The 27743-nt window shown below is 41.4% G+C and overlaps 1 protein-coding gene across 2 annotated transcripts in view; it reads right to left on the bottom strand.

Moving 5' to 3' along the window:
* Positions 1-27743, bottom strand: part of ptprz1b (protein tyrosine phosphatase receptor type Z1b) — a 62837-nt gene that overhangs the window by 26710 nt on the left and 8384 nt on the right. For both annotated transcript variants that reach the window (XM_068716985.1, XM_068716986.1), the window contains exons 2-5: positions 16159-16227; positions 2302-2481; positions 264-415; positions 64-159 (exon numbers count right to left, since the gene is read on the bottom strand). In XM_068716985.1, the coding sequence (XP_068573086.1) occupies positions 64-159; positions 264-415; positions 2302-2481; positions 16159-16227 (497 nt within the window). The remainder of the gene's footprint in view (positions 1-63; positions 160-263; positions 416-2301; positions 2482-16158; positions 16228-27743) is intronic.

Genomic DNA, 27743 nt, shown 5'->3' with positions numbered 1-27743 from the left:
GGTTATTTGAGGAGGAACAGATGGATCTCCAACTCCGGGGCACAAATCAACAAGGTTCCCGACCTCAAAGAGCACAGCCAAGGCAGCGATCCTCCCTCCTTCCCTAACGGCAGCGTCCAGACTCTGGAAGTCATCTGGATCGTAACAGAAGATCTGCATCTGAACGAGAGCAGGAAACGAGGTGTTTAGCTTCATTGGCAGACAAATGTACAATCAATAAATGTGCCGGTGATAAGACAAACAGGCAGTGTGTATCTCCGCACCTCCAGAGGGTATTTCATCCCATTCAGGCTGTGTTCAGACCCATCAGACGTTGCATTGCAGCGCCCCCAGTGGAAGGTGATTGTACCAACGCGGAACCTGGAGCTCAGCCCTCCTCCACTCACAAAGAACTCCCCTTCCACGCGGAGGGCCACTAAAACACACATACATAATAATGGGAAATGCAAATGAGGTGTTTCACTGAAGACTGTCAGAGTGAAACTTCTCCTACAACAGGCTTAAGGGCCGTCCCCACTAAATGTAATAGTAAATATAAATATATATATATATATTTATGTATATATATATATATATATATATATATATATATATATATATATATATATATATATATATATATATATATATATATATATACATACATACCACTACTTACAGAATGTTAGCGTTCATCGGTGTGGATGCTCACATCGTTATAGTTATTATCAATGGTGCGGCCATTTAAGACTTCCAGTTTCCAATACTCAGCTGTGGCGGTTGGCGCTTGGCCACTGGGCTCCAAAGCTTTGTCCAAATTCAGAACTTCTGGCACTGAGCAACTGGCAAGATGGTGGCAAGAAGTAACTCAAAACAGATCTTCAGTGATGCAACAGATGCTGTCTCTGGGTGCTATAACTTGGATATGTTTATCTGTTCATGCGTGGAATGTGGATATGGTCTGTCAGTAGTCTATTCTGGACTGAGTATTTGTCGTCTGATAATTAACATAAACAACCCTTGAATCTGCACTAACTAATTTTTTTGTATCTGTAAACAAAACATTTACATATAATTACCATATAAAGGCAGCTATAATGCCGTATATTATCACCATATCATTGCCTTGTAAAGGTGAAATTGTTAGCAAACAACTTCATATTAACAAACCCAGCAGCTAGAGCAACATTAGCATTCATTAAGAATCGTATTTCTGGCGACCTGACGGATACGAGTCTGTTTTGGTCTCCACCAAATATTTGGCTCTTTAGCAGATGTTCCACTATGTCATCCAACTAGTTGCTAACTTCTCCGTCTGCATAGAGATAAAGGGGAACCACAGAGTCCACTGATAATAATGTCAACCGGGAGATAATCCATCTTATATCAAAGCAGACAATAACATTTCAAAAGTCCACTTTTGCCTCTTTACATTTGCCTTTGGAGACAAATGTGAACTGTATCTCTTATGTTTTGCTTCAAAATGTGTTGGTGAGACCGTGCAAACCATGTATTTCCTGCTTAATATCACGGCAGCTATATGCAATATCTGTTTTAATAAGCAATTTCCTCTCCGACTTCACTGAGAAAGAGATTCATTTTTGGACCATTAATGTATAGACACACACACACACTCATAGCTCAGGCTGTTTTGGAAAGATGGTGATGATAGCTCAGATAGCTTTCATTTGTTTATCAGGCCAGACATCACTCCTCTCACTGTCTCTTCTCAACGTCCTCATTTCTCTCCCCGGCTCAGTCTCTCTCTCTCTCGCTATTAATTATTATATATTTTTGTTCTTGCTCTTCTTTTGTCAGCTTCATCTGTGCCTCTTGACACGATCTCTCTACCGCTGTCCCTCTGGCTGCCTCTCACTGAATTACTTAGTCCCCCACCCCTCCTTCCCTTTCATTGTCTGACTCTTTCTCCTTTTAATCCTCGCTGCTCCTTTTCTCTCATTAACCTCTGGGTTTTTCTGCTTCTGGAAAGTTAAGCTTCTTTCCACATCTAGGGGATTAACATGTTGTGCTTTACAGAGCCGGACTAATGTCGAAATCATTTCCATAGATTGAATCTACTACATACATTATCTTCCCTATCTGGTTGCCGCTTTATTATGCACTTGTCTGGGACTGAAAGGAAAAAAAAACAAAACACATGTCGCTCATCCTTTTTAACACAAGGGAAAAAAGCTTGTGTCTGATTTCCTGCGGGGCGCCATTGCAAACACGCCCTCCACAGCTTGAACTGGAGATGCTTGGGGAAAATTAAGAAAAGTGCAGAAAAAGGAAGATGAGGGGAGTGGAAGAACATCAACATACCGGTCTTGCCGTTGTTGTGGATGGTGCTGGACTCTGCCGTCGGCTTGTCCCAGCCCTCTAGCTGTAGGTTCTGGTACTGCAGCCTGACCTGGGTGAACGTCTCATCGATGTCCACGGGAGACTGCCTGGCGCTGTTGCAGGACGGGTACTTCTTACCCCAGTTGCGCTGGTTCAGGGCACCTGTACACAAGAAAGGGAGAGGGAGGGAGAGAATGGCAGATAGATGAAGAGACAAACACGTTTGAGGACTGCTGATCTGAAAATGTCAAACTCCTTGTTACGAAATCTTTTTCATGTGCTGTCAACAGGAAACTTTGGAAGCACAGCTGCGTTTGAACAACGACTTCTTGCTTTGCCTCTGGACTTCCCTCCAAATGTATCATTCAGAGAGAGAAAGAGAGAGAGAGAGAATGACTAAGATGCAGTCATGATTTATGGATGTTGATGTGCTTCTCATAGGGCCTTTAAGATACATTTGGAGACGAGTACTGCTGTTTACCAGCAGCGGGGCGACTGTTTAATAAGGGCAGATGGTCAAACGTGACCGGCCGGCCTCCGGTTACACTTCAGCCCAGCACTCTGTATGCGAGTGTGCATTGTTCATGCATGAGTGCATGTCTCGTATTCTGTGTTTTGCTTGTGAATCGTTGTTTTTGGTAGGAGGGGGGAATGAGGGCGCAGCATGAATTCTGTTTAAATGCACATTGCCGTGATGTGGGCATTTGTGTGATTTAACAAGGCTGTGCTTTCCGCATGAATAATGGTAAACAATGTGAACGGCGCCAGGACGCCTGCTCGACAAACACGCAGCACAATATACTCAATCATAATAGAGAAAAAGGAGACGTGATGTTCTTCTCATTCTGTGCTCAGAACAGATTTATTTTACTCTAATGCTTCGCTAAATATCACCAGATCTGCCTCAAAAGCGCTGTGCATTGTTTATTTATGAGCGCACGTCTGGTGTTTAAATATAAGGACATGCAGTGTAGTGTGTGTGTGTGTGTGTGTGTGTGTGTGTGTGTGTGTGTGTGTGTGAATTAATTCATGACTGCATGTCACACTATTACATCAACTCACGTGATCTGCGCATACGTGCTTTATGACTACATGCGTGTAGTACCTTCACATGCATTGACATGCAGAGTGTGTGTGTAAAATGTGAATTCACATGTGTAAGTTACCTGTGTGCACTCTGGACTGCAGACATGCACATACACATGTGTGTGCATGCATGAACAGCTCCTTGTTTCTGCATGAGAAAATGTGTTCATTTACTGTGTATGCATTCATCCGCTCTTCACGTTTCCTCCTGGTGTATTCAGGTTAGTCACAGCGAGTAAATCTGACTTTCCTGCATGTGTTACGCTGGATAATATCACAGAGTTAAAATCATATGAGAGAGCATTGGAAAACTGACATATAATAAAGGGCACAAAAAAGATGGCCAAATATTGACCGTCATCATATGTAGAAATCACAGTATTTATCAGTCACAATTTAAACAAAACACTATTTCCTCAACTGTTCGTATGATATTTCACTAAACTAAAAGTTTTTTTGTGCTTTTTTTCCGACATCAATTTCCGCTCGCTACATGCAAATGGTCTTTTCAAAATAAACTGTCATCTTCACATGAAACAACTCAATTTGGTTAAGGCAACAAAACTACTTGGTTAGGTTTAGGAAAAGGTCATGATATACTTACTTAAGTTTAGGCAACAATACTACTTTGTTCGTTTTAGGAAAAGATCATCGTTAGGATTAAAATAACTCCAGAAGTGCGTTACTGAAGTACGCAAGTAACGTTGACATCTTGTTGTCTCCTGGCTGAAAGTTCAGTGTTATTGACTTACTGCATCATGAAAATGTGTCATTGGACGCTTCTTATCCAGTGTTTTGTTACTAGTGTGTGTGTGTGTGTGTGTGTGTGTGTGTGTGTGTGTGAGTGTTATTCACAGTATACAGTAAAGACAATGGATCTAATGAGGTCAGAGCAGATGGTTTAACTGTAAGTGCTCACACATGACTTAACAAGGTATTAGCTTCACATTCCTGAGAGATTGTTAAGCTTAAGTTCAACTAAACTAATGCCAGCTTTGTTGCATTGCTGCCTGGTTTGAACCTGATGGACTGATGATTATGGTGAAAATGTTGTAAGTTCAGTGGTTCAGCAACATCCAGCTGCATTGTATTTACAGGACCTGTTAACTAGTCAGATATACAATGCGTACGAGTCGTTTGAATTCCTCCTGTAACACCGGGGCTTCTAGACACAGCTGGAGTGACGTTCAGTCTGCTGTTTGACCATCTGTGTGATGTGAAAAGGAATATGGCACAATTGCAACAGTATAGCTTGTTTAAAATCCTCTTGATTTCATGCAGATTACCATCTAATTTTATATTTATTTCATGAATATAAAGTAATGAAACGGCCAAATTCGCTATTCACTGAACTTTATTGACTGTTTGAAAATACAGTAAATGCTGTTGCTTTCACTGTCCGCGTCCGTTTTCTGTCTCTAGCAGCCGTGACTGTTTCTCTTTGTTTGAGTGGACGACACAAGGTCTCCTGAGGAGTTTCGCTGCTGCATCTCGTTGGATTGTTTTTTAGCAATTTGTCATAAGGAAAACTTCGAGGAGACTACGCTTCTCATTGAGAGAAAATTAGTCAGTTTTTCTGGTCATGATTTTATCGCATCAGCCACAGGTAGCCGGCCAGAAGCAGACGGGTTGCCGTGAAGCAAAAGATCATGGTAGTAAAGTAAAAAATAATAAGAAGAATTACCGTAGTTAAAAAATTATCTATAAGCAGATTACTGTCCAATGTCTCAATCTTTTTGATTTGGTTACCGCTACCAGTTCTTGCTCAGTTAGCCCTCGTGGTATTCAGTCACTTCAGTTTCAGTTTGCACCTGCAGTATCAGCCACTGAGACCTCCAATAGCACATCAATACAATAAAGCGCTTACTCAACAATTTAATGAAAATACGCTGAAGTTGATTACAGGGAAAGGGATTAAATTAGTTTAAAATCTTTAAACTTTGACCTATATTTAGCATTTTGCAAGTGCTACTGGTGCACATGTGTGTGTGTGTGTGTGTGTGTGTGTGTGTGTGTGTGTGTGTGTGTGTGTGTGTGTGTGTGTGTGTGTGTGTGGTGGGTAAATGACACAGGGTTTTCACTGTGTCAATGACCACATCTGGCTCCTGCAGCTGCGTCCCCTCAGCATCACAACACATACACACAAACGCACACACACAGAGTTACATAATGCTGCCATGGCAACAAGTCGCTGACTGGTTGGAACGAGGAATACAAAAAAAAATAAAAAATCCAACTGGAGCGAGGCTTTCCTGTCTTAATTTAAATCAATTAACACACACATGCATGCACACCCTCTCGCATTCAGTCAAGGGGTAACGTTTATTGATTAAATATGGAAATTATATTTCATATCTTCCACTTGCTTTTTCACAGTATTCCCAGAGTGAAGTATGCCGACGCTGCCAGTGTATCTATTGTTGTCAAATCCACAGGGGAGGCTTTTAAAGCAGAGTCTGCAATTTTATTATATTACATTTTTCTCCTTACTTTTTGCCCTCCTACCTCTCTCTCTCTCTCTCTCTCTCTCAAATTCTCAAGTTCTACAGGAAGAATAGAAAGATATTGTCTCAATTAATTTTCAAAAAATCATATTCCCATGGTCAGCAGTCTGGGATTTAATCCATGCTCATCTGTAAAGTTAACAAGATAAAACCCCAATTTTACATCACAATTTGTTTAAAAATGTCCATTTAATTAATTTTCATCTAAAGCTGAAATCTAAAAGACAGACAGACAATAACAAAAAGGGCAACGATGTATGTGAACTTCCTGAAGAAACTCAAAAAGCAGTCAGCTGTGAAAGTGGTCAAGACAGAAACGATTTACACCTGACGCTACTGCTTTCATTTCAGGTCACCCCTCAGTCTCGAGGGAGGAGAGGACAAGGAGGGAAGAGAGGAGGAGACGCAGCGTCAGAGGACACAGAGGTGAGAGTGCAAAGAGGAGCAAGAAAAGACAGGAGACACAAGAGGAGGAGAAAGAAAAATAAAGGCATGTCAGAAAAAGATGGATGTAGGAGACAGAGGAAGGACAGGAAGGAGACACATGGAGGAGAGTAAAAGTGTGTACACGCTGATGTACTGTGTGATTCATGCAAATATACAAAGAAGTGAACAGGGACACATGCAAACATGTGCATTTACTGTCCGTCTCTCTGTTTCTGCGTATACCAATTAGCTCCCTTGGATGGCGCACGCGCACACACACACACACACACACACACACACACACAGAGAGAGATGATTTCACCCTCTGTGAAAAGGTTCTGCACTGCTGAGCGAGCTAACTGTTCAGAAAACATGCAGGGTTATTAAATTGAATAATGTAGGGCTTGACTTTTTTTGGGGGACCATCTGCTCCTGTTTGCATCACTGCTGGCGAAAATAGCAGAATATGTATAAAATATTAAAAGCCCAAAAAAAAGGGGGCTGCTGGTTAACTTGAACACACAGCGGTGCTTTTGAGCCGGCATTATTGTCTGGCTGGCTGGATCAACCACAAGCAGTTGAATGGTTTGACCTCCTTCCATTTCCTAAAAGGTTCTACATGTACCATTTTGTGAATGTATCCACTGATCTATTGTTTTTTAATTTATTTTTTTGCATTAACTAATCAATCATTTAGCATATAGAAGATAACAGAAAAGCAATCTAATCACAATATATATAATATATTAAAATCTGAAAGATGTTCAGTTCAGAATGGCAAACCAAATCCTGCTCAACCAATCACAAATCAATGATCTGTTCACCACAGATCATTACACCACTAATTAATTCATTACTGTGAACACAAATAAGGAAGCCTAGAGCAGTCTCCATAATAGAGCTTTCTCACTGTGGACATATTGACATGTCACAGCAGGAGAGGCACAGGTGTTATTAACGATCTTAGTTAAATGCTATGCACACTGGTACAGCTAAATGGATATATAATAAGACAGGCTGAACACACATGAGCTGTCCTCTTTGTTTATCTTTTTTTTTTAACATCTCCATGTGTCCACTGGTTACCCCGTGTTTAACGTCATGTTGCTATGACTTGTGGGTAATTCCCTTTGGCTAAGTCACCATGCTGACTTACGGAAAGGGTTCATAAAGGGCTCAAAATGTCTGCCAGAGAGCCCTCAAACACTTGACGATTTGACAGTGGGACAGAACTAAACCCTCACAGACATTGCGGGAGCACGCCTCAGAGTCCGTGAGTCCGTAAGGGGGGACATTGGGATTTGGCCTAGGTCTTTTGAGAGGGACCAGCTCAGATTTGGGAGATTTTCGAGGGACCGTCCGGACCTGCAACGCCGGTAGTGTACTTTATCGCTATATTTGCTATATAACAAGGTCACAAGTCTGATGAGGTAATTTTTTGTAAAAAAACATCATACTGGCATGAGATAAATGCGACCACAATTCAGTTGACAAATAATGCTACATACAGCTGTCTGTGCAACACATTTTCTATTAGGTTTATTTTCTAATCTATATAGATGCAACAAATCTCCTTATTTTCTGAATCCGCAGTACTCAATGGTGGATTTACTATGAGAGAGGATTGCTCTGTCTTAGCTGGTGTCATGTGTTTCAATCAGCATCTCAGTTTGCAGTAAAACTCTTTGATTACAATGCAGCTGAAGCCTGAGCAGAGAAATAAGAGTTGTTCTTTTGTGTGAGAAGAGACTTCCGTCATTTTTATTCTGCAGAATCAATGCCTATGAATGCATTCATGGGCAAGCGCGCGCGCACACACACACACACACACACACACACACACACACACACACACACACACACACACACACACACACACACACACACACACACACACACACACACACTGACTGACAGAAAGGAGTGAGCCTAAGGCTGACAAGATCTAAGCTACTAAATGAATCCATTATGAATGGCAGAGAGAGGACTACACACACACACACACACACACACACACACACACACATCATTCATCCAGCGAGATCTACTATGTTAATGATGAACTGACACACACATCTGCAGCCAGCGTATCCGGCAATCAGACCTGTCAGATTATTCAAAAAGCACAAGAAAAAAACAAAAAAACTTGGGGTATAAATCACAGCCCCCTTATGCCGTTTATGTGATCTCTGACGGCTCCGTCTAGACGTGTGAATATGAAAAAGGTCTCTGGAGCGAGAGCCGACCGGGACAAGACTCTCTGCATGAAATAAATATTAAATATTAAACAATGGCAGACAGGCTCTCTGAACTGATTTACTGTATATCTAAACATTCACAGTGAAGGTTAGCTAGAATATAAAACTGCACAAAATGTAATTAAAGCTACCAAGAGGATTTTAATTTCGTGTGGATTTTGGCAGTCACAAAAGGAAAAAATTTGTAAAGTTTCCGAGCGCCAGAGTCCCTTTAGTAAACCTTTATTTTACTGCAGCAGGGTCCGACAGTCTGCCATGCTTGCAGTCCTGGTTCCAGAAGCCTCTATTTCCTCCAGCGGGCCCAGCCATACGGCTCTAGGCCTTCAGGAGCATGGTGTCGGCACCGGTGGGAGGGGCCTCCAGCAGCTACCTCCAACCGGAACGCTGACTGCAGGTCGAAGGTGAGAGCAAAAGGGGATCTGAGTATGACCCGGTGGCACCAGTGACAAGCATTAAGAATAACATAATATATAGAAATAGTTGAATTTCTTACTGATGGTCTGGTTAACTTTTGTCATCATATACTCTTGTAACATATGTAGAGGCATCAGTATTACACTGAGACTGTTTCATAATCAGTTTAAAATTTCTCACAGCAACTTCAAACAAAAAAGGTGTCCTTTGGCTCCGACCCCTGAGGTTTGCCTTAGCCAATTAGATTACTCCTGCCAACCTGTCACTGGAATACAGATAAGACGTTGTCAACAGCGCGCTGTGGGAGGTTTTGGTACCGAAATCATCACAGTACACAGTTACCTCTCAAGCTGCCACTGAACTCATTAACTCAGGCACATGGTGGTGCGAGAAAGAAACAAGGAAAGAGAGCGGGTGAATAAAGGAACGCCACATACGCACCTCGGCATCGTTACCTCATGTCTCCCACAAGGCTCAGCGAGCAGCCACACAGACTGAGCAACAACTGGAGCAGAAGAGAAGCCAGCCTCAAGTATTTGGTGACTAAGAGAGAACTTGAGATCACAGTGGGTGGTGAACACATGCATGTACACGGAAAAAGAGACAACGGACAACATGAGATGAGAAATGACGAACAGCCAGCTGGTTTAGAGACCGACACCTGGAATCAGGGCTTCTCGTTATAGTGGAAAAGCCTCTACAGCAGCTTTAAGACCCTCAGGGGACGCTAAGACCCTCTAAAGAAAATGATGATAATAAAAACAACAAAGACATGGTGATGCGTACTTACAAGGATCTAAATAAATTTAGGTTTAGGGCTTCCAACCAATTATCAGAGACAAAGTGCCGCTCAAACTTGGTACTGTACACTACACTACAGGACGAAGACTGGCTGGTATCTTGTTTTCAAATGATTATGGTGACTACAATGTTCACCTGCTAGTCGCTAAATATGTCAGCTAGTTGATGAGTAGGTAGCACACAGTAGCTTTATCAGAGTGTATTAGCTGAAAACATTTGCCTGCTATTGGTGGAACCAAAGATCATCAGTGGAGAGAGTGACCTAAAACAATGAGAGCCACACCTTTTAACATGAATCATTTGATCCATTGTTAATGTAGACCGTACAGATTGTACGTCATGATTATGCCACGGTGTTAGCTGGAGGCAAAATAGAACAGAATCAATATCGGATACAGTTGGGTTGATAAACTGGTATCCGATGCTCTAGCGAGCTACAATATCGGCGAAGGCTAAACTATTAAGAGGGATGAAGAGATTAGTTAATGTTAACTTTCCCAAAAAACACTCGCAGTCCTGGAGAGTAAGATACTGTACATATTGAGAAACAAAACTCGCTAGACAGCGTTAACTAACGTGTTCAGAGAATTATTCTGCAGAAATATGTTTGACAGAAAAAGGGTTCTATATAAAAATACTGATTAGAGCAGCTTTAAAGGTCTACAGTTCTGCCAAGCCAGTCAGGTTTAGTTACATCTCTACCATATTTTCTCACTGTCAGGATTATGCTAATGTAAGTAGGCTACTTTTCATACAGTATGCATACATTGGTTGGTAGTCCTTTCATCACATAGGTGACAGAAAGACTTAAGCTGGCCTTTATATGTATAAAAAAAACAGCGCTGCTTCAATATAAATAAATAATGGGTCTGTGTGGGGAGGGGGCTGTTGCTTTAGGTACCACAGAGAAGATAAAACATGATCCAGAAAGGCCACCTCGAGTAATCAATCCACGGGTTTGAAGGCTTAGGACACTAAAAGAACACTGCACAGCGGAGTGCAATATGATGAGGCTGTGAAAGTTACCTGTCTTTTTTTTTTTAATCCTGTATCTCAATGAACGTGACAAAGTCATCTACCAGGAATCTGCTCTTGCATATACAGTATGATGGGCAACGCAGTGTGCTGAGCCTGGTTCCGCAGATTTATTTTGGTTGAAATAAATGAGATGGCTGCATTATTTTTTTTTTTTTCATGCAGTGCTAATGTTGGTCTGGACAACACAACCTTCATTTTTTTTTTAAACATTGGTGACAGTCGCACTTAATATTTACATACCTGTGAATGTAAGATGAACGTTTGCACCCGCACACTGATCCAAAATTAGCACCGCCATGATACGTGTAAATTTTACATAAAGAATTCTTCTGGGGTTTGGTGAGATGGAGCCGTCACGCAGCTTCTCATGCTGTCCTTATTAGTCCAACCCCAATGATTCTGCTGCACTAATGACGGCCAGATACATGATGTTTTTCTGGGCTGCACTATTTAACCGAGAGTGTGATCTGATTCTTGATGTGAACACGGCGCACTTTTCTCATCAATCAGATCGTTTACAACATGCAGAAATGGTTTTAGAACAGAATGTTATGAATTTATGTGGACAGGAAGTCTTCGTTTCACAAATCTGTGTGTGTGTGTGTGTGTGTGTGTGTGTGTGTGTGTGTGTGTGTGTGTGTGTGTGTGTGTGTGTGTGTGTGTGTGTGTGTGTGTGTGTTCCCCAGATAAAGCAACAGGGGAGTATTGAAGCCTGCATCGCCCCTGGGTAAAACTTAGTTGGATCAGGAAGAGAGAGGAGACAGACACAGAGAGGGAGAGGGAGGCAGAGCAGCCTGGTCTCCTAAAAATGACATTTACATCCAACAAAACTACATTGTCAATTAATTTTAGATGGAAACGTATTTTCTCTCCGATTACGTTTGTTTTTGACGGATCACAAATGCGTTTCCAATCATAGTCCGCGTAAATTTCATCCAGGGGGGGCCGCTGTTCATGTCTCGAGTCTAACCGAAAGTACACGTTACCATATTTTTATTTACGTCCTGAACTTAAATAACTTAACAACCGTTCTTATTTTGAGCCAAATCGTGACATTTTTCTTAACCTAACCAAGTAGTTTTGTAGCATTTTTATTTTTGCAACGTTTCAATTTGCTGCGTTAATCACGTGTTTAAAGCTGCGACCATAATCCAGGAGAGAATAGGTTTCCCTGTAAACGTAACTGAGAACGCAGTTTAGTAGGAGTCATGGCTGGGCAGAGACACCGATGCAGAGATAGAGGAAAAAGGTCAAGCTTAATGAATTATTAATGAATCCAGCATCAAGATTCTTTCACATTCTGTTTGTCTTTCTCCGACATTGCTGCTCTAACAATAGGAAACAATTAAGGTCCATCTTCAATGCACAATACAACATGATATTTCAGCTGTTCTGATAGTTTACAAAGAAATATAATGTTTCAATACAACAACAAAAAAACAAGTAGTTGCAGTATAGTCACTATAATATTTCTATAGGAACTCGTAGTCTTGTTTTTTTACAGTAACTTTTGAAAAATGTATTGCATCCCATTGCATTTCCCTGGAAGAAGAAACTCTGGTTTAACAGAGCGCACAATTTCACTCAAACACCCACTTGCACACAAACGCACACATAACAGATGGGGCCCTGGGGGGTGTCCTCCAGGCAGGAGGATCTCAGGGACCCCTTGGAGACAAAGCACAGAGGAATGGTGAGAACAACATGGAGGAGGATGAGGAGGAGGGATGCTGTCGTGCACAAACATACACAGTGTAGCTGCATGTTTAATGTTAATACTTATAAATATATTTTAAAGCAATCAAGGGCTTAAATCTAAACTTAATCAAATAAATATAGTCTTTTTTAAAGGGTCTCTTGCAGTGACGAACCCATGAACGATTTCCACAGAACTGTGCAGTTCCTCTAAGCTATACAGAGCACTTTAGTGTCTTTCAGCTTTGGCTTTGGTTTTACAACTTTATGCTACCTGCCCAGCCCCAAACAGATAGAAGATAGTGGAGCATTTAGCATTTCCTTCAGGAGTTGGTGGAGACCAAAACAGAACCAAAAGGAGCGTGAATCTCGTACTTGGATTAGGGTTGAAATGATTCCTCGGGAAACTCAAGTAACTCGATTGCTAAAGATCATCGTTTACCCCCCTCCCCCCCTTCCACCACCAACTTCAGGGTGCGGGTTTCGGGTGTTACTGATCAACAGTGTGCAGATTGAATCAAACAACAAATCCGCATTGGAATCAGCAGGAGGGGAGCTAGTTAAGGTTAATGTCAACGGAGTTACATTATGATGCATTCAAGCCTTATTCAGTAAATTCAGTAAAAATTTGTATTGGGCTAAGGTAAAACGTAAATTTGTATTGTTACAAAATGTTACCCTTCCCTCCTCTGCCTCTCTCTTCCTTTCAGCTGAGTTCTTCTTTCTCTTCAGCCCTCCTTCACTTACTCTCTCACTCTCCTGCCCACTTTTTTCTTTTATTTCCCTTTGCGCCCCCCCCCTCCCCCCACACACTTCTGACCCAACTAAAAAGCTGTGCACAGTGCCTCACAATGAAGTGTGTTTCTTTCACATGTTAATGATTTTACTCACGACTCAGTGCACAGCACAAGGCAAGAAACAGAGCCGTTCAGAAAAACAAGGTTGTGCACGCACACACACATGTGCACACACGGCTCCGGTTACAGTGGATCCAAATGAAATGCCACCGAGCCGCCTTCAGTTGTGATGATGAACTTCAAAAAAAAAAGAAAAGAAAAGGGGGGGACGTCTCCGCTTCTTTCATCACACTGATCATTTCAGTGTATCACACAAAGAAAAACCTATTACACTTTGTCAGGCCGGGTGTATGTTCCTGCCTGGGAATTGATTGTCAAGATTTGACAGAGGGAATAATCTGCAAGATGAAAATAGATGTGCATCTATTGATATTCATGCTTGTTTGACAAATATGAGTAGAAACAAGATGGACAAATAAAACCTCATGGCTGTACTGGTGTGTGACCCTGGCTATTAGTCCAGTGCCTAAACTATTAAACGCAATTCACAAGTTCATGCGGATACTTTGGTTGTAGTTCAACAAATTGGTTATGTTGCAATGATTTGATTCATTAGTTGATAATGAGTTTCATTATCCATTTTATCAACAAACATATTTTGTATTTTATTTAATTTGAAGTGTTTGAACAGGCAGTAACGTCTGGGTCTGAAAAGTGAAGCCAATGCACAAGTGCATTAAACTTGCATTCTTTCTAATGTCCTTCAGCATATTGTATAAACATCTATGGCAAAATGACTCTACTTCTCTCTTGATTTATTACCTCAGTAAACATAAACATGAGTTTTTGGTCTCAATCTCTAGTTTCAAGTCTTCTTCAATACAGCATGATGTTCATTTCATAAATGATGGTCCATTTACAGTCAAACAGACCATAAATCAGGATATGCTGTAGAGTGGGCTTAATGTGATTGACAGGTCGTTACTACGGCATTATCCAGTTTGGGTGTTGTCCATGTTTTCGTCTGAGAACTTTAACCCTTTCATAGTGTGTTTTCAGTTCATGAAAGTTCATTGTAACATTTTAGCCGCCAGAAAATGTCTTATTCAGCATTCTGTCGTACTTAGCTCCACTCTCTTGTGTCACTTCTGGTTGCAAAATAACAAGATGGTGACTATAGATGCAGTCTCGTCTTGTTTTCAGGCAAATTGTCATGGACATAACTGGATTCGGCTATTGATGCATTTCACAAGTTTTAGGACCTAATGGTTTTCATGAGGGCTATTCATGTGTTTGTGCTGGGAAGTTGATTTACCCCAAAATTAAATGATCCGCTGAGTTACAGACGTCTATTTCCCAATGTAAGTCTATGGAATAAAAAGTATTTTTGGGCCCATGGCATCCCGTGACATGCCTGGAAAATTTAATTTCACCCAGAGGCCACTGTGTAAATCTTCACTGTGTAAACCAGACGATCTTCCTGGGCGCTTGACGGTGAGGGCCACAAACCACGATGGCGAAGGCCAAAATGCCAAACTCGAGGCTTCAAAACGACAGTCAGCGAAGAAATGCATGGTGATGTCATGGTGACTACGTTTGCTTCTTATATACATTCTACGGCAACAAACGGCTGACAAAGTGTGTGCTATAGTATTTATTTTGACTCGTAGTTTTCACTTACATAAATACAGGTAATCTGTATGATGACGATTCATCTACCATTAAAGCCTCATCATTTCACTGCACATAAACCAAACATCCATGTCGAAAATATTGCAAGCACTGCAGTCATTGTCCTGAATCAGGTTTTGTCATGGTTTTTAAATCTTTGAGAGAATGCTGGCTCTGCGACTCAGACATTATGAGCTTCAAACGACCTGTGTCAATTATCACCAGCAATCCATTTGGGGTACAGGTTAATAAGTTCAATAGCTCTGCATTTAGCCCACTGATGACCTGTTGAGCCTGATCGTTCCTCCTAATTCCCCCCCGACCATTAAGTAGCTAATCTCCCCCTCTGGGACCATTGCGGTCCGTCTGTGTCCACTCTTTGTTTCTGTTGGACCACAGCTTAGCTTGGCGGGGGCTTCGCTCTGAGTTAGCTGATGCCATCTAACCATATGGTCCGGGCAGATCAAGGCTGTCTCACGGGAGACGTTAACAGATAATTCCTTTGAAACGTGTGATATTCGGACTGATATTTACCAGTTTGATGGAACTGCCCCCTGTTGTCTGTTTAAGGAAATGTCTGTATGGTTTTGAAAAGCAAGCAGAGGGAAACTTGATCTTTGGGACTTTCCAATTGAAACTGCAAATTAATGGTTGATCAATTGAGTTTTCAATTAGTGCCTGTGTGTTTGCAAATGTACCGCACTGTGTTGCTCTTATGCTTATGTTTTATTATTCCTATATTAGTTTCATTATTGATGTATGATATATATATATATATGTATGGAGGGAATGCTATGTCATTGTAATAAAAAACTGAAATTTGTACTTGCAAAACACATCTCATAGATCTGATTGGCTGTCCAGTACCTGTAAGATGCCCCAGTAACAGATGAATTAAATATTAAGATGCTAACACCACTTATTCTAGTGCTTACAGATACAAGCTGTAAATTGTATTATAACTTTAGTATAAATAATTTGCCTGTTACCACCTTTTAACAAATGCTCATGTGCACCCAAAAAACCCACTTCCTGTCAAATCCCTGTTATTCAGGTGGCACACTACCCATGTCACCACCCACACGTCAGTTGAATATCTTTTAAAATTGCAAATGGAAATCAGAAAAGCAGCAAACGGGTGCTACACACCTGAGTACGACCAGTCGATGTCGTCGGGGAGTTTCCTCAGGCCTCGGACCAGCGGCTCTGCTGCTGCAACTACAGACGAGAGAATGAAAGAAAGGTTCTTAGTGTCGTTTTGCATTTACAAAAAACACACACAAATGCACAGACTGACAGGTGACACCATGACCAGCTGCTATGTGATGAGCGGCAGGCTTTTCCTGTCATTCAGTGGATACATTTCACTACCACTACCTAACCTGCCTGGAAATAGACCAAGTCAAATGTGACACTGTTATGTGTGATGTCACTCTGTTGAAACTGTGTTGCGTTGTGTTACTGAGGGAATGAATCAAGAGAGGAGTAGCGTCATTTTCTCATAGATTTCAATACAATCTGACTTCTTTTTGCAACTAGAGGAGTCGCCCCCTGCTGGACAGTAGAGAAAATGAGAAAAAAGGTTTTAAGACACTTTAGTGTTGCCACCTGATTCTGAGTCATTGACAGTTCAGGGCATTCTTTCAGCTGCTGCTGCACAACTTCCCTCTACAGCCACAGAGCTTTTATTCAATGGTGGACAATGATTTGTGTGCAGCACACACACAGGTTTCCGCCTTGTAGCAGAAACTGAACACAAACCTTTGGTGCCCCAAGAAAAAATACGCACACACGGTACCAGTATCAAGTGCAGCAGGAAACCTACACCATTAACATCACTCAATACACACAGTCACAGATACCTATGTATTTCATAGAAGTTATTTTCAGACAGTAGAGGATACAACGATGTATGAATTTGGCAACATAATAAGCAACAAAAGGGGTGAAACGCTAACAAAATGTCTGTAGCTAAGAACATCAGATTCCTGCATGTCAAAGGGTGATTTTAGCACCATAGGTCCACCAGGCGGAGCAGCTGATGACTAAAATGATGATGAACGATGAAGTTAGCTGTTAGCAAGCTAATGTTCTGCGAAGGCACTTGCACAATTCTGCATAGCTTTCTGATTTATCCACATTCCACGATAGCACAAGCTGCATACAGTCAAAATGTTTTAGCTTAACTTGCAGAAATATCGTGAGCCTAAAAACTGATGTTTGGATAAAATGCTTGCTACATACGTTAACTTTAAGACACACTGAGTGTTTAGAACAGTTCTCTCATTCCTCCTGCCGAGGCCTCACGTCTCATTGCCTGTATTCTCCATTTTTTGGGGTTCGGCAGCTTATGAAAACTCAGTTGTGGGTTCTTTGCCCTCATCGATGCACAACTCTCTCTCTCCCTCATGCTATTTCAGTCTCTCTTTCGTCTGTATAATAAAACACTCACATGGTGTATCTCTGTCAGCAACATCATCAAGTGTTGCCCGCTGGTGGGAAAGTTGTCCACCCAAAAGAATCCCAACATTAACGCTAACCCTGCCCAGATTGAATTCCCATTAAGGGTGGCACATACGCCAAACATTGCGCATCATGCGTGGAATATGAAAATGAGGCTTTTTGCAGCCAGATATGAAGCCTACTCGCACGCAATGGGTATTAATAGTGATACTGTAAAGCACTTAAAGTGCAAACCGATGGCCTATTTCATGTGATCAGCTGGGTCAGAAGTGGTACAGACAGGCACAACATATGTAATCTGACAAAGCTTGGTGCTGAGCTACCCTCTATTGATCTTTCACTGTGCACACAAAAATAACAAACACCTATCTTGCGAGGAGATGAAAGCCCTGTGATGAGTCAGATTTAGGTCATGGACAATTACCACCATATCTACTGCATTAGCTCTTTCCATGCGGCACGGACGAACACAGTGTAATCCTATTGTTTACAACAGCGGATTAAAACGTAAAAAAATCGCTCATTTCATTAAACTATGTCTTGTTGAACTCGTGAATACACGAAACGCAGTGCATCCATATTGAAAACAAAACCTCTCCGTATCATCTGTAAAATGTTCTGCATCGATGAATATTCAACACAGATGCAGCCAAGGGGGGGATTTAGTGGCTGCGCTTCACACTTGTTTAACTCACTTTTGCTTCTTTCCCAAAAGAGACTGATGCTAAAAGTGAAATATATATATATATATATATATATATATATATATATATATATATATATATATATATATATATATGCATGAAGAGCTAAAAACAGACTACCTGGGGTCTTTAAAGGTCTGAGCAGAGGCCCATGTCTTGATGGTTAATAGATATGGAAGGTCATTGTTCACCTTGAGAAGTTAAGAGTGCTTCCTGAAAAGAAAACACATTTTGGAAGTAAGAAATTGGAACGTGTAAGTAACGGAAATGAGAAATTGAGTCTAGGGCACATGAGTCCTATTGTGCCCCTCTGTACTGACAGGAATGACAAATACTAAACCAATATATCACGAAGTGACAATTAAGACTTGCAGCTCGCTATCCTCTTTTATGTCTGTGTAATATTAATGGAAGGTGAAAAGTATCAAGGACTTATGGAAGAAGACAGAAGGGAAGAGAGAGTAAAAAGAAAGAAGAAGTTTTTCACAAAAATAAAATGGATGACAGAAAACAAAGACTTCAATACAAAATGAAATAGAACAACACACCAATACATTTAGGAGCTTATTTAAAGCCTGGTTTCCCAGCGTTCACTCACACCACCATCTATAAATTCAGTGTATTTGATGATTCACGTTCGCACAAAGGAGGGAAGACTGATGACAGAGATGAATGAAAGTGAGCGAAAGGGGAAAGAGTGAAGAATGGAGTTGACTGTGGTGTTGTGGCGTCAATAATGGCTTCATTAACATCACACTGTGACGGATTTTAATCTAATTTGCCCTTGGCAAACCACAGCAACACATACACACACAGACACATGCAGAAACCAAAGGATCACCTGTTGTTTCAATGTGATTTTAGAGAGCTTTCAAGAACAGAATTTCCATTTGAAAAAGGAAAATGTATTTGGGAGATCTTTCTTTGACCTAAAATAGGGAAACTCTGATTGAAATGGCTTTTGAATGTACTTTTATGCATTAGTACTGCATAATCAAAGAGTGGAAATGCATTAAGGTGCATTAGAAACATCTACAAAAATATAATCCACCCTTTGAAGTACATTATAAATGTATGTCGAGCGTATTTCCTCCCCGTGCTGTCTCTCGCTGTCTCACACGCATTTTCCTACTCTCCACGTCCAGATTTAGAAAAACTGAAACCACAAAAACAGATGGACCGACTTAGACAACAGTCGCCCTTTATTGAGGTGAGTCGGTTGATGCATCCTGATGTGACTGTTAAGTAAAAGTGTCTTTGAAACACTAAGTGAAGCCGCACTCACAGGAGCAAGCTAGCCAAGTCCCTTTTTCTAAAGGGATGGATTACACCTCCAAGCCAACCACTGTGTCGGAGCAGGTTGAGTCAGTGAAGAGGCACAGAGGAACGTTAATAGGAAAGTAGTCAAACTGAGTACCATGCAAGGAGAAAGCTCTAACTCTTAGATTATCTCTAGCTTCTCATAACGCTGGTAAAAAGCTCTAAAGAAGATCAACAGGACCTGGTATTAGTCATGCAACTGCAGACACTTTTATTAATTCAGACTCTCCTTCATTTGTTGTACTGTATCTCTACTTTCTGTAATAAAGGCATGAAAATTCTCCAAATACTTAATGAACAGGTCACAAATCACAGAATCCTAAAAATGTTCTTATCAGATATCTTTCTTTAGTCAACATGTTAAAGGTTATTACATAATTTTATAGTTAGGAGAACCGGCCAAGAATATTAAACAAGTTGATACTGGCCATTTTTGAACCGATTACGTAGTTTTTCAACATGTGGTTCAAGAGAAGCTACCATCGATGCAAGCTTGTTATGGAGGTATAATGGCAGCCGATAGCTTATGATGGACATTTTGGGTCCTCCTGGCAAGTTCCACGTCTCTAAAGCAGCGGTGGACTAGCGGTCAGAGCTAAACGGCAGCTATGAGTCACTGGAGGAAAGCAGTGGAACGAGGCGACGAGACAGGTGAGAGCCAGGAGCAGAGAGGCTTTAAGAGCACAGCAGATGGGGACGCTGCGGGGACTAGCCATGCATGAAGCTCACAGCTGAATCACTGCATTATTCCACCCATCTGCACTCTTTCTGCTTTATCAGATTTCCCCGAGAGGCTGCAGAGACCTGACATTAAAGGCTTAGGTGACTGCGGCGGCATCAAGACATTTGTATCGATGTTTTATTCATGGAGGAAAGGTCAACAGGCATGCAGTTTTCCAACAATGCTCCGCTACGGCATCACACATTCACACACCTGTCTTCGATGTCTGAGTAAAGGGAAAACAAAAGACTGGTTTATGCTAAAATAAATATGGAACAAAACTATGCTTCAGCTCATTTCGAACGATCCCCTGTGTATTGGCATAAGTACGTATGACTGAATGATGAAGCCAAATGAGGATGTGTGTCAGCCAGACACCTGATACTCTCACTACAAGCTTCACTCATACTAAAGTGGCAGTGTCTGACTACAAGAGCTCCACTCATAAACATGTAAAACAGCAAAACATGGTGAGGCAGTGCACGCATGGAGGACATAAGCTCTCAGTTGTCAACAGGGTGGATGTTTTGTTTTTTTTAAAACATCAGGACAAAGGACTTTTGATCTGATCTGATGAGTTGGTCATTAAAAGATGTAGAGGGTAGTTCAAGTCCTTGACTGACAAAAAGAAAAACACAGATGATTGTCAATGATACCAAAAATATCATTGTTGCTCTTTCTGAGCTAGTAATGAGATTACTTCAGGTTATATGTTATATTTTCACAAATGGAATGTGCAACACAGTTTATGATCGATGTTTCTCCTACAATAGGAATTTAATGTAATTCTGAAATTACCTTTCTAGATATAGTATTTTTTCATGTTGGTGGCGGACTCCGCCATTCACGCACTAGTTTCAAATTGCCTACCTTATCAGCCTCACATTTCCTACTGTTGATATTCCACATCAAAAGCATTCAACTGGTGAAATGCACGGTGTCTTTAATTGTGAAGCATTGACTGCAACTGGACTCTCAAGGATTACAAGTTTAAGCTGGCGCTCGCACAAAAACGTGGATAAAGATCATAAAGGCAAGGGTCAGGAAACTGCAACCTTTTGTTCTCACCCTGCAGACTGGCTAGTGTGTCCCCTCAGATCCTCTTACAACAATTCATCACGTTTCGCTCAGTCCAGCGGTCATTTTTTTGATGAAGTGTTGAAATTTACCGTTCTGCCATGTCCACTTGGCCTTGACCTTTGCACTTCTTTGGTTACCAATTTCTTGTGTTTCCAAGAAGGTCTTCAACAACCCATAAAGAAGGGGGCATGAATGTGTTGCTTTCAATCAAATGTAGATTTATGGGCAAATAAATATAGCTAGCTGGTCTACTGCAGTTTGTCAAGCTTGGAAATATGTATTTATAAAACTCCAGTAACTGCATGGAAATCAAATCTAGTTATGACTTCTTTAACTACATGCAGCAGCAGCCCTAGGTGGCAGTTTTTTGGGGGGATTGGGATGCTGCAAGGCCCATTTTGAGTTATTAGTGTTGGAATAAGTGAGCCGGTCCCAGTTGAACACTAATGAATAGCACAATGTTGGATTACAGGACTCCTGGGGCTGATTTAACCTGAATCCTTGAAAGGAGGAATGTGTTCATTGGCTGCAGTTACACCAACACAAAGTGATTTTTAACCATAGATGTGATTACTGCTGTCCTATTAAATGAAGCGATGCGTTCCTCCAGGGACAGAACGCCTGTGTGTTCAACCCACAAGAGGGAAAGTGTCTGTACGCTGCTATGTAGGGTTTAGTTTGAAGGCTGTGGGAGTTCTAGAGAAAAATGACAGCACTTTATCATTCTTTCAAGCAGCTTTAAACAAACTATGTTTTACGATGGTTCAGTATGGAGAAGAATCATGTACAAAGCAGTTGATTTTGATACCAAAAAGTGTCACATCCTTCATACAATGTAACCCACCATTAGATTTTCACTTTGACGACTAGTTTCCCCAAGTCCTGGATAGGGATGTCAGGAAAACTGATTCTTCGGTACCAAGTCGATTCCAAAATTCTGAAAGTGTGATTGTACTAGTTGGTACTACATTGTGAACAATAAATCCATGTTGAAATCAGCATGTTAGCATCCGTTGGGCAGCGCAGTTCTGCTTGGCTGAATGAAGCTAAGAACTAACATACGGAGGTTGGATTGAGTTACATTATGATGCGTTCAAGCTCTATTTGTAAAAATATTATTAGGCAAATGTAAATTATAACGTTACCATGATGCGTTCCAATGCAATCTTGTAAAATTTAGATTTTGGCATGAAACTTGTGGGGGATCATCAAAGATGAATTATACATTTGCAAAAAACAGTGTGCAAACTCTATTAACAATCCTAGAATTTCACTGGGATTGGTATTGACTATTACACTTCTAGTATCGTGACATCTCTTGTCCCAGACCCAAATCAACAATGCCTTACCAAGCCGGCGAGTCTACAGCTATGCTAGCGGCTCTGTGAGGCAGTACTGGGGCACAGCCGTGCTTTGAGCTAAATGCTAATGTCAGCACGCTAACATGCTCAGAATGTTAACATGCAGATGTTTAAGCAGGTGTGTCTACCACAACTTTGAGCTGAGAATAATGGGAGTATCATTATTTTTGTCATAAAACAAATTAGTGGACAAAAAACCTGATGCTGTTGCTGAATTAAAAATGTCAACGTCATGGTGGCTAGAGGAAAAGTCGGGGGATAACCAAAGTCATTGGGATTCATCCTTTTGGGATCGTTGATATCTGTACAAAATTTCAAGGCAATCCATCCAATAGTTGTTGAGCGACATGATGGTGGTAGAGGAAAAGTGAAGGGCTCACCAAAGTTAATAGAATTCATCCTCTTGAGACCACGAAACGAACCATTTCGTCCCCTTTGAGCAGCTCTCAACATATAGTAAACTGTATCACTGAAGCCCCCTGTCAATACATAATGAGTCGCATTCCGACAGTGAACTACTAATTAAACCAACTGCTGTTACATTTTTTTTTGCCAAGTGAAAGGACTCCGAGACGACTGCTGCCATCACGGATCCCTGCTGAACACGCGACATCCACGTCACATAAAACGTGACACCTGTTGACCTCAGTGTCACAAACACACTCACACACACACACAATCGTCTACATACATACATACAGGCACATACCTCCAGGGGCCAGACTATAACTTATACAGCATTCAGCTGTGTTGAGTGTCAGCTGGTTAATTTAGTACCCTTGACTTCTCTCTCATTCACTGCCTCATTGTTTCTATGGCCTTATACTCTGTCAGCCTCTGTCTGTTTTGCTGCAGGTCATAGAAGCTATGCACAGGACTGTTAACAATATGGATGCAAAAAGATAAAGCACAGAGAGAGAGAGAGAGAGAGAGAGAGAGAGAGAGAGAGAGAGAGAGAGAGAGAGAGAGGATTTATAACTTGTTGTCTGGATAGGGAACACTTTAACATAAATGTTGATAGGACAGCCCACACCACCATTAGTCATCCATCTGATTAAATGTCCATTTAATGGCTGGGACATTAAATCAACCATTTAATTCAATGTCATTCCATGTAATTATCTCTGCAGGAGATTTCTGTTTTGTGGATATGGAATAAGAAGAGTGAAACTCTCTCCATTTTCATCTAATTAGTATTACACTTATTAGATAAAAATGTATATATATATATATATATTATATATATAATATAATATATATATTTATAGAAATGTTGCCTGGTGCAGCTTGTAAAGCACAACGTTGTACACATGCATGAACCCAGGGCATATTGGGACCATTTGTGGCCTGCTACTAACGCTGCAGCAGGTGAGACGTCGCCCCTCTGTCCGGCTGAATGGACGAAGCCTCACAGAGAAGTCCAGCAGCACAGGTTATGACTTAATGAGATTAGGCTCCATATTAAATGGAATATAGTGCTAAACAAACTGTGTCGTTCCACAGGGGGGACACGACAGAATTAAAGCCGCAATATAAAACCTTATTAGGCAAGTCTATCACTGGGATCTGCGTGTGTGTGTGTGTGTGTGTGTGTGTGTGTGTGTGTGTGTGTGTGTGTAATAAAGTGTGTGGAGTGTCCTGCACTCCAGTTGTTCGGGAGGGGACAAGGGAGTTAGTTTTCGTGGTGACCGTGAGAATTTGGGGCCCTGGGTTGAAGGTGGTAATACAGTTGAACAGCTGGGAGGTTAGAAAACCCAAACACACACACACATACACACACAGACAGTGTCAGGTATCACCCGACGAGGTCCAGCCAGATGGGGTATCGCCGACTCTAATAAAACCAAACTGTCCCGTTATTTAAAACTCTGCTCAGCTTTAACTAAAACATGCACACTGCTGGCAGGCGAAAAGTGATCGCTGCTGGGTCTCCACATGACAACGGGTTTAGTATATTTCAGGGTGATGGACTGGAGTTTTGTTACTTAAAGGTTCTCTATACAATATTTAGAGCAATAATATAAACCTGTTAGTTCTGTAAAGCTATAGTGGAGTAATGTCTACCTGAGCAGTGTTGTAATATGAGCTTCTCTGTGCTGTGTTTACGTAGCCAGGTCAGACGTGCACACTTGCATGTGAGCGTGCCCAACGGGCTAGCTCTGCACTTTGCCCATTTGGCGGTTACAGCTGATAACGGCATCCCGACCCACGGTGTTGTCGCTGGCGAGTAGCGCCCACTTTCCGGTTCCCCCACAGGTAAACTCTACTAGCTTTTTCAGCGCTGTTAGCTGCTAGCCGCCAGCTCAGCCGTCTCCACGTTGAGAGCCGCGTGGAGGCAATGGATTTGCTCAGAATTTTGAATTTAGCACCTGGATTGGTGTATTGGTGCAGTATGACATTTATTCAGCCAGTCCATTTCCAGTCCTTTGTTTATTATAACCCATTAAACTATAGTAATGCTAGCAATAAAAAATAAAAGCACGCCCAAAGTGCTGCATTTGAAATTCAGCATTTTGTCCATGCTGAGATTCAAAGGAGGCTGTGCAGATCCTCTCCAAACCGTCTACCCACTTAACACACCTCCCTAAATGTACTACAAAATATAATAGGAAAGCCATGATGCAGGCTTTGTTTTCTTTATCCAGAGCTATTTAGCTCTATCTCAATTTGAATGACTCTACTAATATGATTGCCTACTTTAGGTGTGCAATGTGAATAGGGCTGAAACTAACAATTACAATAATTAGCAATTATTACCTTGCAATTTTTTTTAATTAATTAAATAATCAGTCAATTTACAACAAAATATAGCAGGAAAAAGCAGAAAATCCTCTGGAACCAGAGAATGCCATTTCTGACTGCTAAATGATTCAAATGGTTGTCAATTAATTCCCTGTCAATTTGTTTCAGCACTCCAAATAAAAATTACTGAATTGGTACTCGTCATAATCAAGTCGTTGTCAAAAGGATTTGAATACAACATTATTGCCATGTGTGTATAATTGAAAATTACATCTTGATCATCAATTCCTGATCATGTTTTGTGTGACATTTCAGAAGGCTCATACTTCATATTTTAACTGGTCTTACTACATTTATTTCTTTGGGCTTCACTATAATGCTGTTAAGCCAGTAAAACTGTGGTTCCTCCTCAAATACACCTGCATGTTACTTGTTTTGAGCTGTCCAATTACAAACTGACACACCCATGCTTGGGTTAAAGTCAGGTGTTGAGGAGATGAATGAGCGCGTTTCCTCCTCGTGTAAGATGTGGAGCGGAGATATATTTTTGGTTGAGCAGTGAGGAGTAGAGACCCTGCGAGGGGACTAACCTCAAATCTTTGCTTCGAGGTAAAAAAATATATATATATCAAACCAGGCAGGCAGGACATTATCTCATCAAGAAGCTAGGACACAGATCCATGTCTCAGACGAATGAGGTGAAAAACATGATCAGAGACGATGAACTGAGCCCATGACATGTGTGTAAACAGTGAGAAGTGTGTGACATTTAGGACACACACATAGGGAAGCCAGCCAGTTGGCGGATGCACACGTGTTTTTGAGTTCTAGTTTATCCACTGAGCATGTATGATTGCACATGTCCACCTCATTTGTGAGTGTGTGTGTGTGTGTGTGTGTGTGTGTCATTAATCTGCGTGCATAGTTAGAGCAGGGAGATGCACCACTTCCATCTGCTCGGCACAAATTGAGAAAATGCTGTGAGTGTGTGAGTGTGTGTGTGTGTGTGTGTGTGTGTGATTAGTAATCCTGTAGCATTTCAGTTGAGCAGGACTTCAAACTAATACAGCAGCTTATGGTGGTAAAAAAAAGGTCTAAAGCATTGATGACTGCATTGGAGTCCGCTACTGTTTCAATCAGTAGAAGAAGAAAAAAAGGAAATGAGAAGAAAGAGAACCAAATCTGGCTTAAATAATAACGTATTCATCTGCAGACGGTTCACAAATATGACTTCAGAACTCACTGAGCTTGCTCGTCAACAAGTGTGGATGAGGCTCTTTTCATTGAAGAATCCAGGCAGCATGTTTTCCATCAGCATGCAGCCTAAATCGGCGGCGTTTCCATGACAACAGTTCACAGCGTCATGACAACGGAAGAGCACCCCCGATGGCAAATGGAACACTATGACTTCCTGTCGGCTTCCTGCTCCGACTTTCTCTATCACCATGGATACGAAACCGTCACCTCTCCTCTCTATCTTTCGGTGCGGGGTCGTGCCCCCAATTCCTCCCACCACACACACACACACACACACACACATACACGAGGATAGGAACACAAAGGCAAACATAACCCTTATACAAATAACAGCATGCGTGTGCATTTGTACACTCTCATATAGGCACTAGAGCTGTTTTAGAGTGTGTCTGTGTGTAAATTATATATGTGCAACTATCAGCGGCCACCCAAAAATTTCTATTGAAATGTGTGTGTGGGGGACGGAAGGGGGTCGGCTGGTGGGGGGCAGGGGGTTAATCAACTTTCAACCCACAGATTGGTCACAGCGCCCCCCCCCCCCCCCCTCCTCTGGTGAACTTTCCCACTGGAAAAAGAAAGTCCGTCTCCGAATTCCACGCTTCACAGACCAATAGACGAGCCTCCTTTAACTTTCATCAAACCAATTGGATTTGGTTCCCACTTATCTTCATGGCTGCCTAAAGTAACGAACCTTACCGCAGCGCATCAGAAGAAAGCCCAGCGTCAAAACGTTTTTTACTGGGGAAAAAGAAAAGGCTCTACTTTGTGTTTCAGCTGTGATTTCTGTCCTTGCTTCTCTCTTTGAACTCAGCGGTTCTCTGAACAATAAAAGGAGTTATGTGTCAGCACTTCAAGAAAAGCAACTTTTGGTACTAACTTGGTGCATCTCTCTTTCTCTGACTTTCAATCATGTTTTTTTTCACAGCGGGTTTTTACATGCAGCAATGCCAGAGAGTTAAAAAAGACTCGTTAATTTGAGAGGCTCTTTAAACTTCAAAGAAATGCTGCTGTTTTCTGACTGGTTCACTTTCAGTAATGTAACCTTGTTGATTCAGATTAAGTCACAAATTGGAGTTACAACAGGAA

This window comes from Cebidichthys violaceus, unplaced genomic scaffold, assembly GCF_023349555.1.
Source record: "Cebidichthys violaceus isolate CVI_PGR_0920_01 unplaced genomic scaffold, fCebVio1.0.p SCAF_21, whole genome shotgun sequence".
NCBI lineage: Eukaryota > Metazoa > Chordata > Actinopteri > Perciformes > Stichaeidae > Cebidichthys > Cebidichthys violaceus.
The sequence above is the reverse complement of the archived record's forward strand: the minus strand, read 5'-3'. Positions and strand labels throughout refer to the sequence as shown.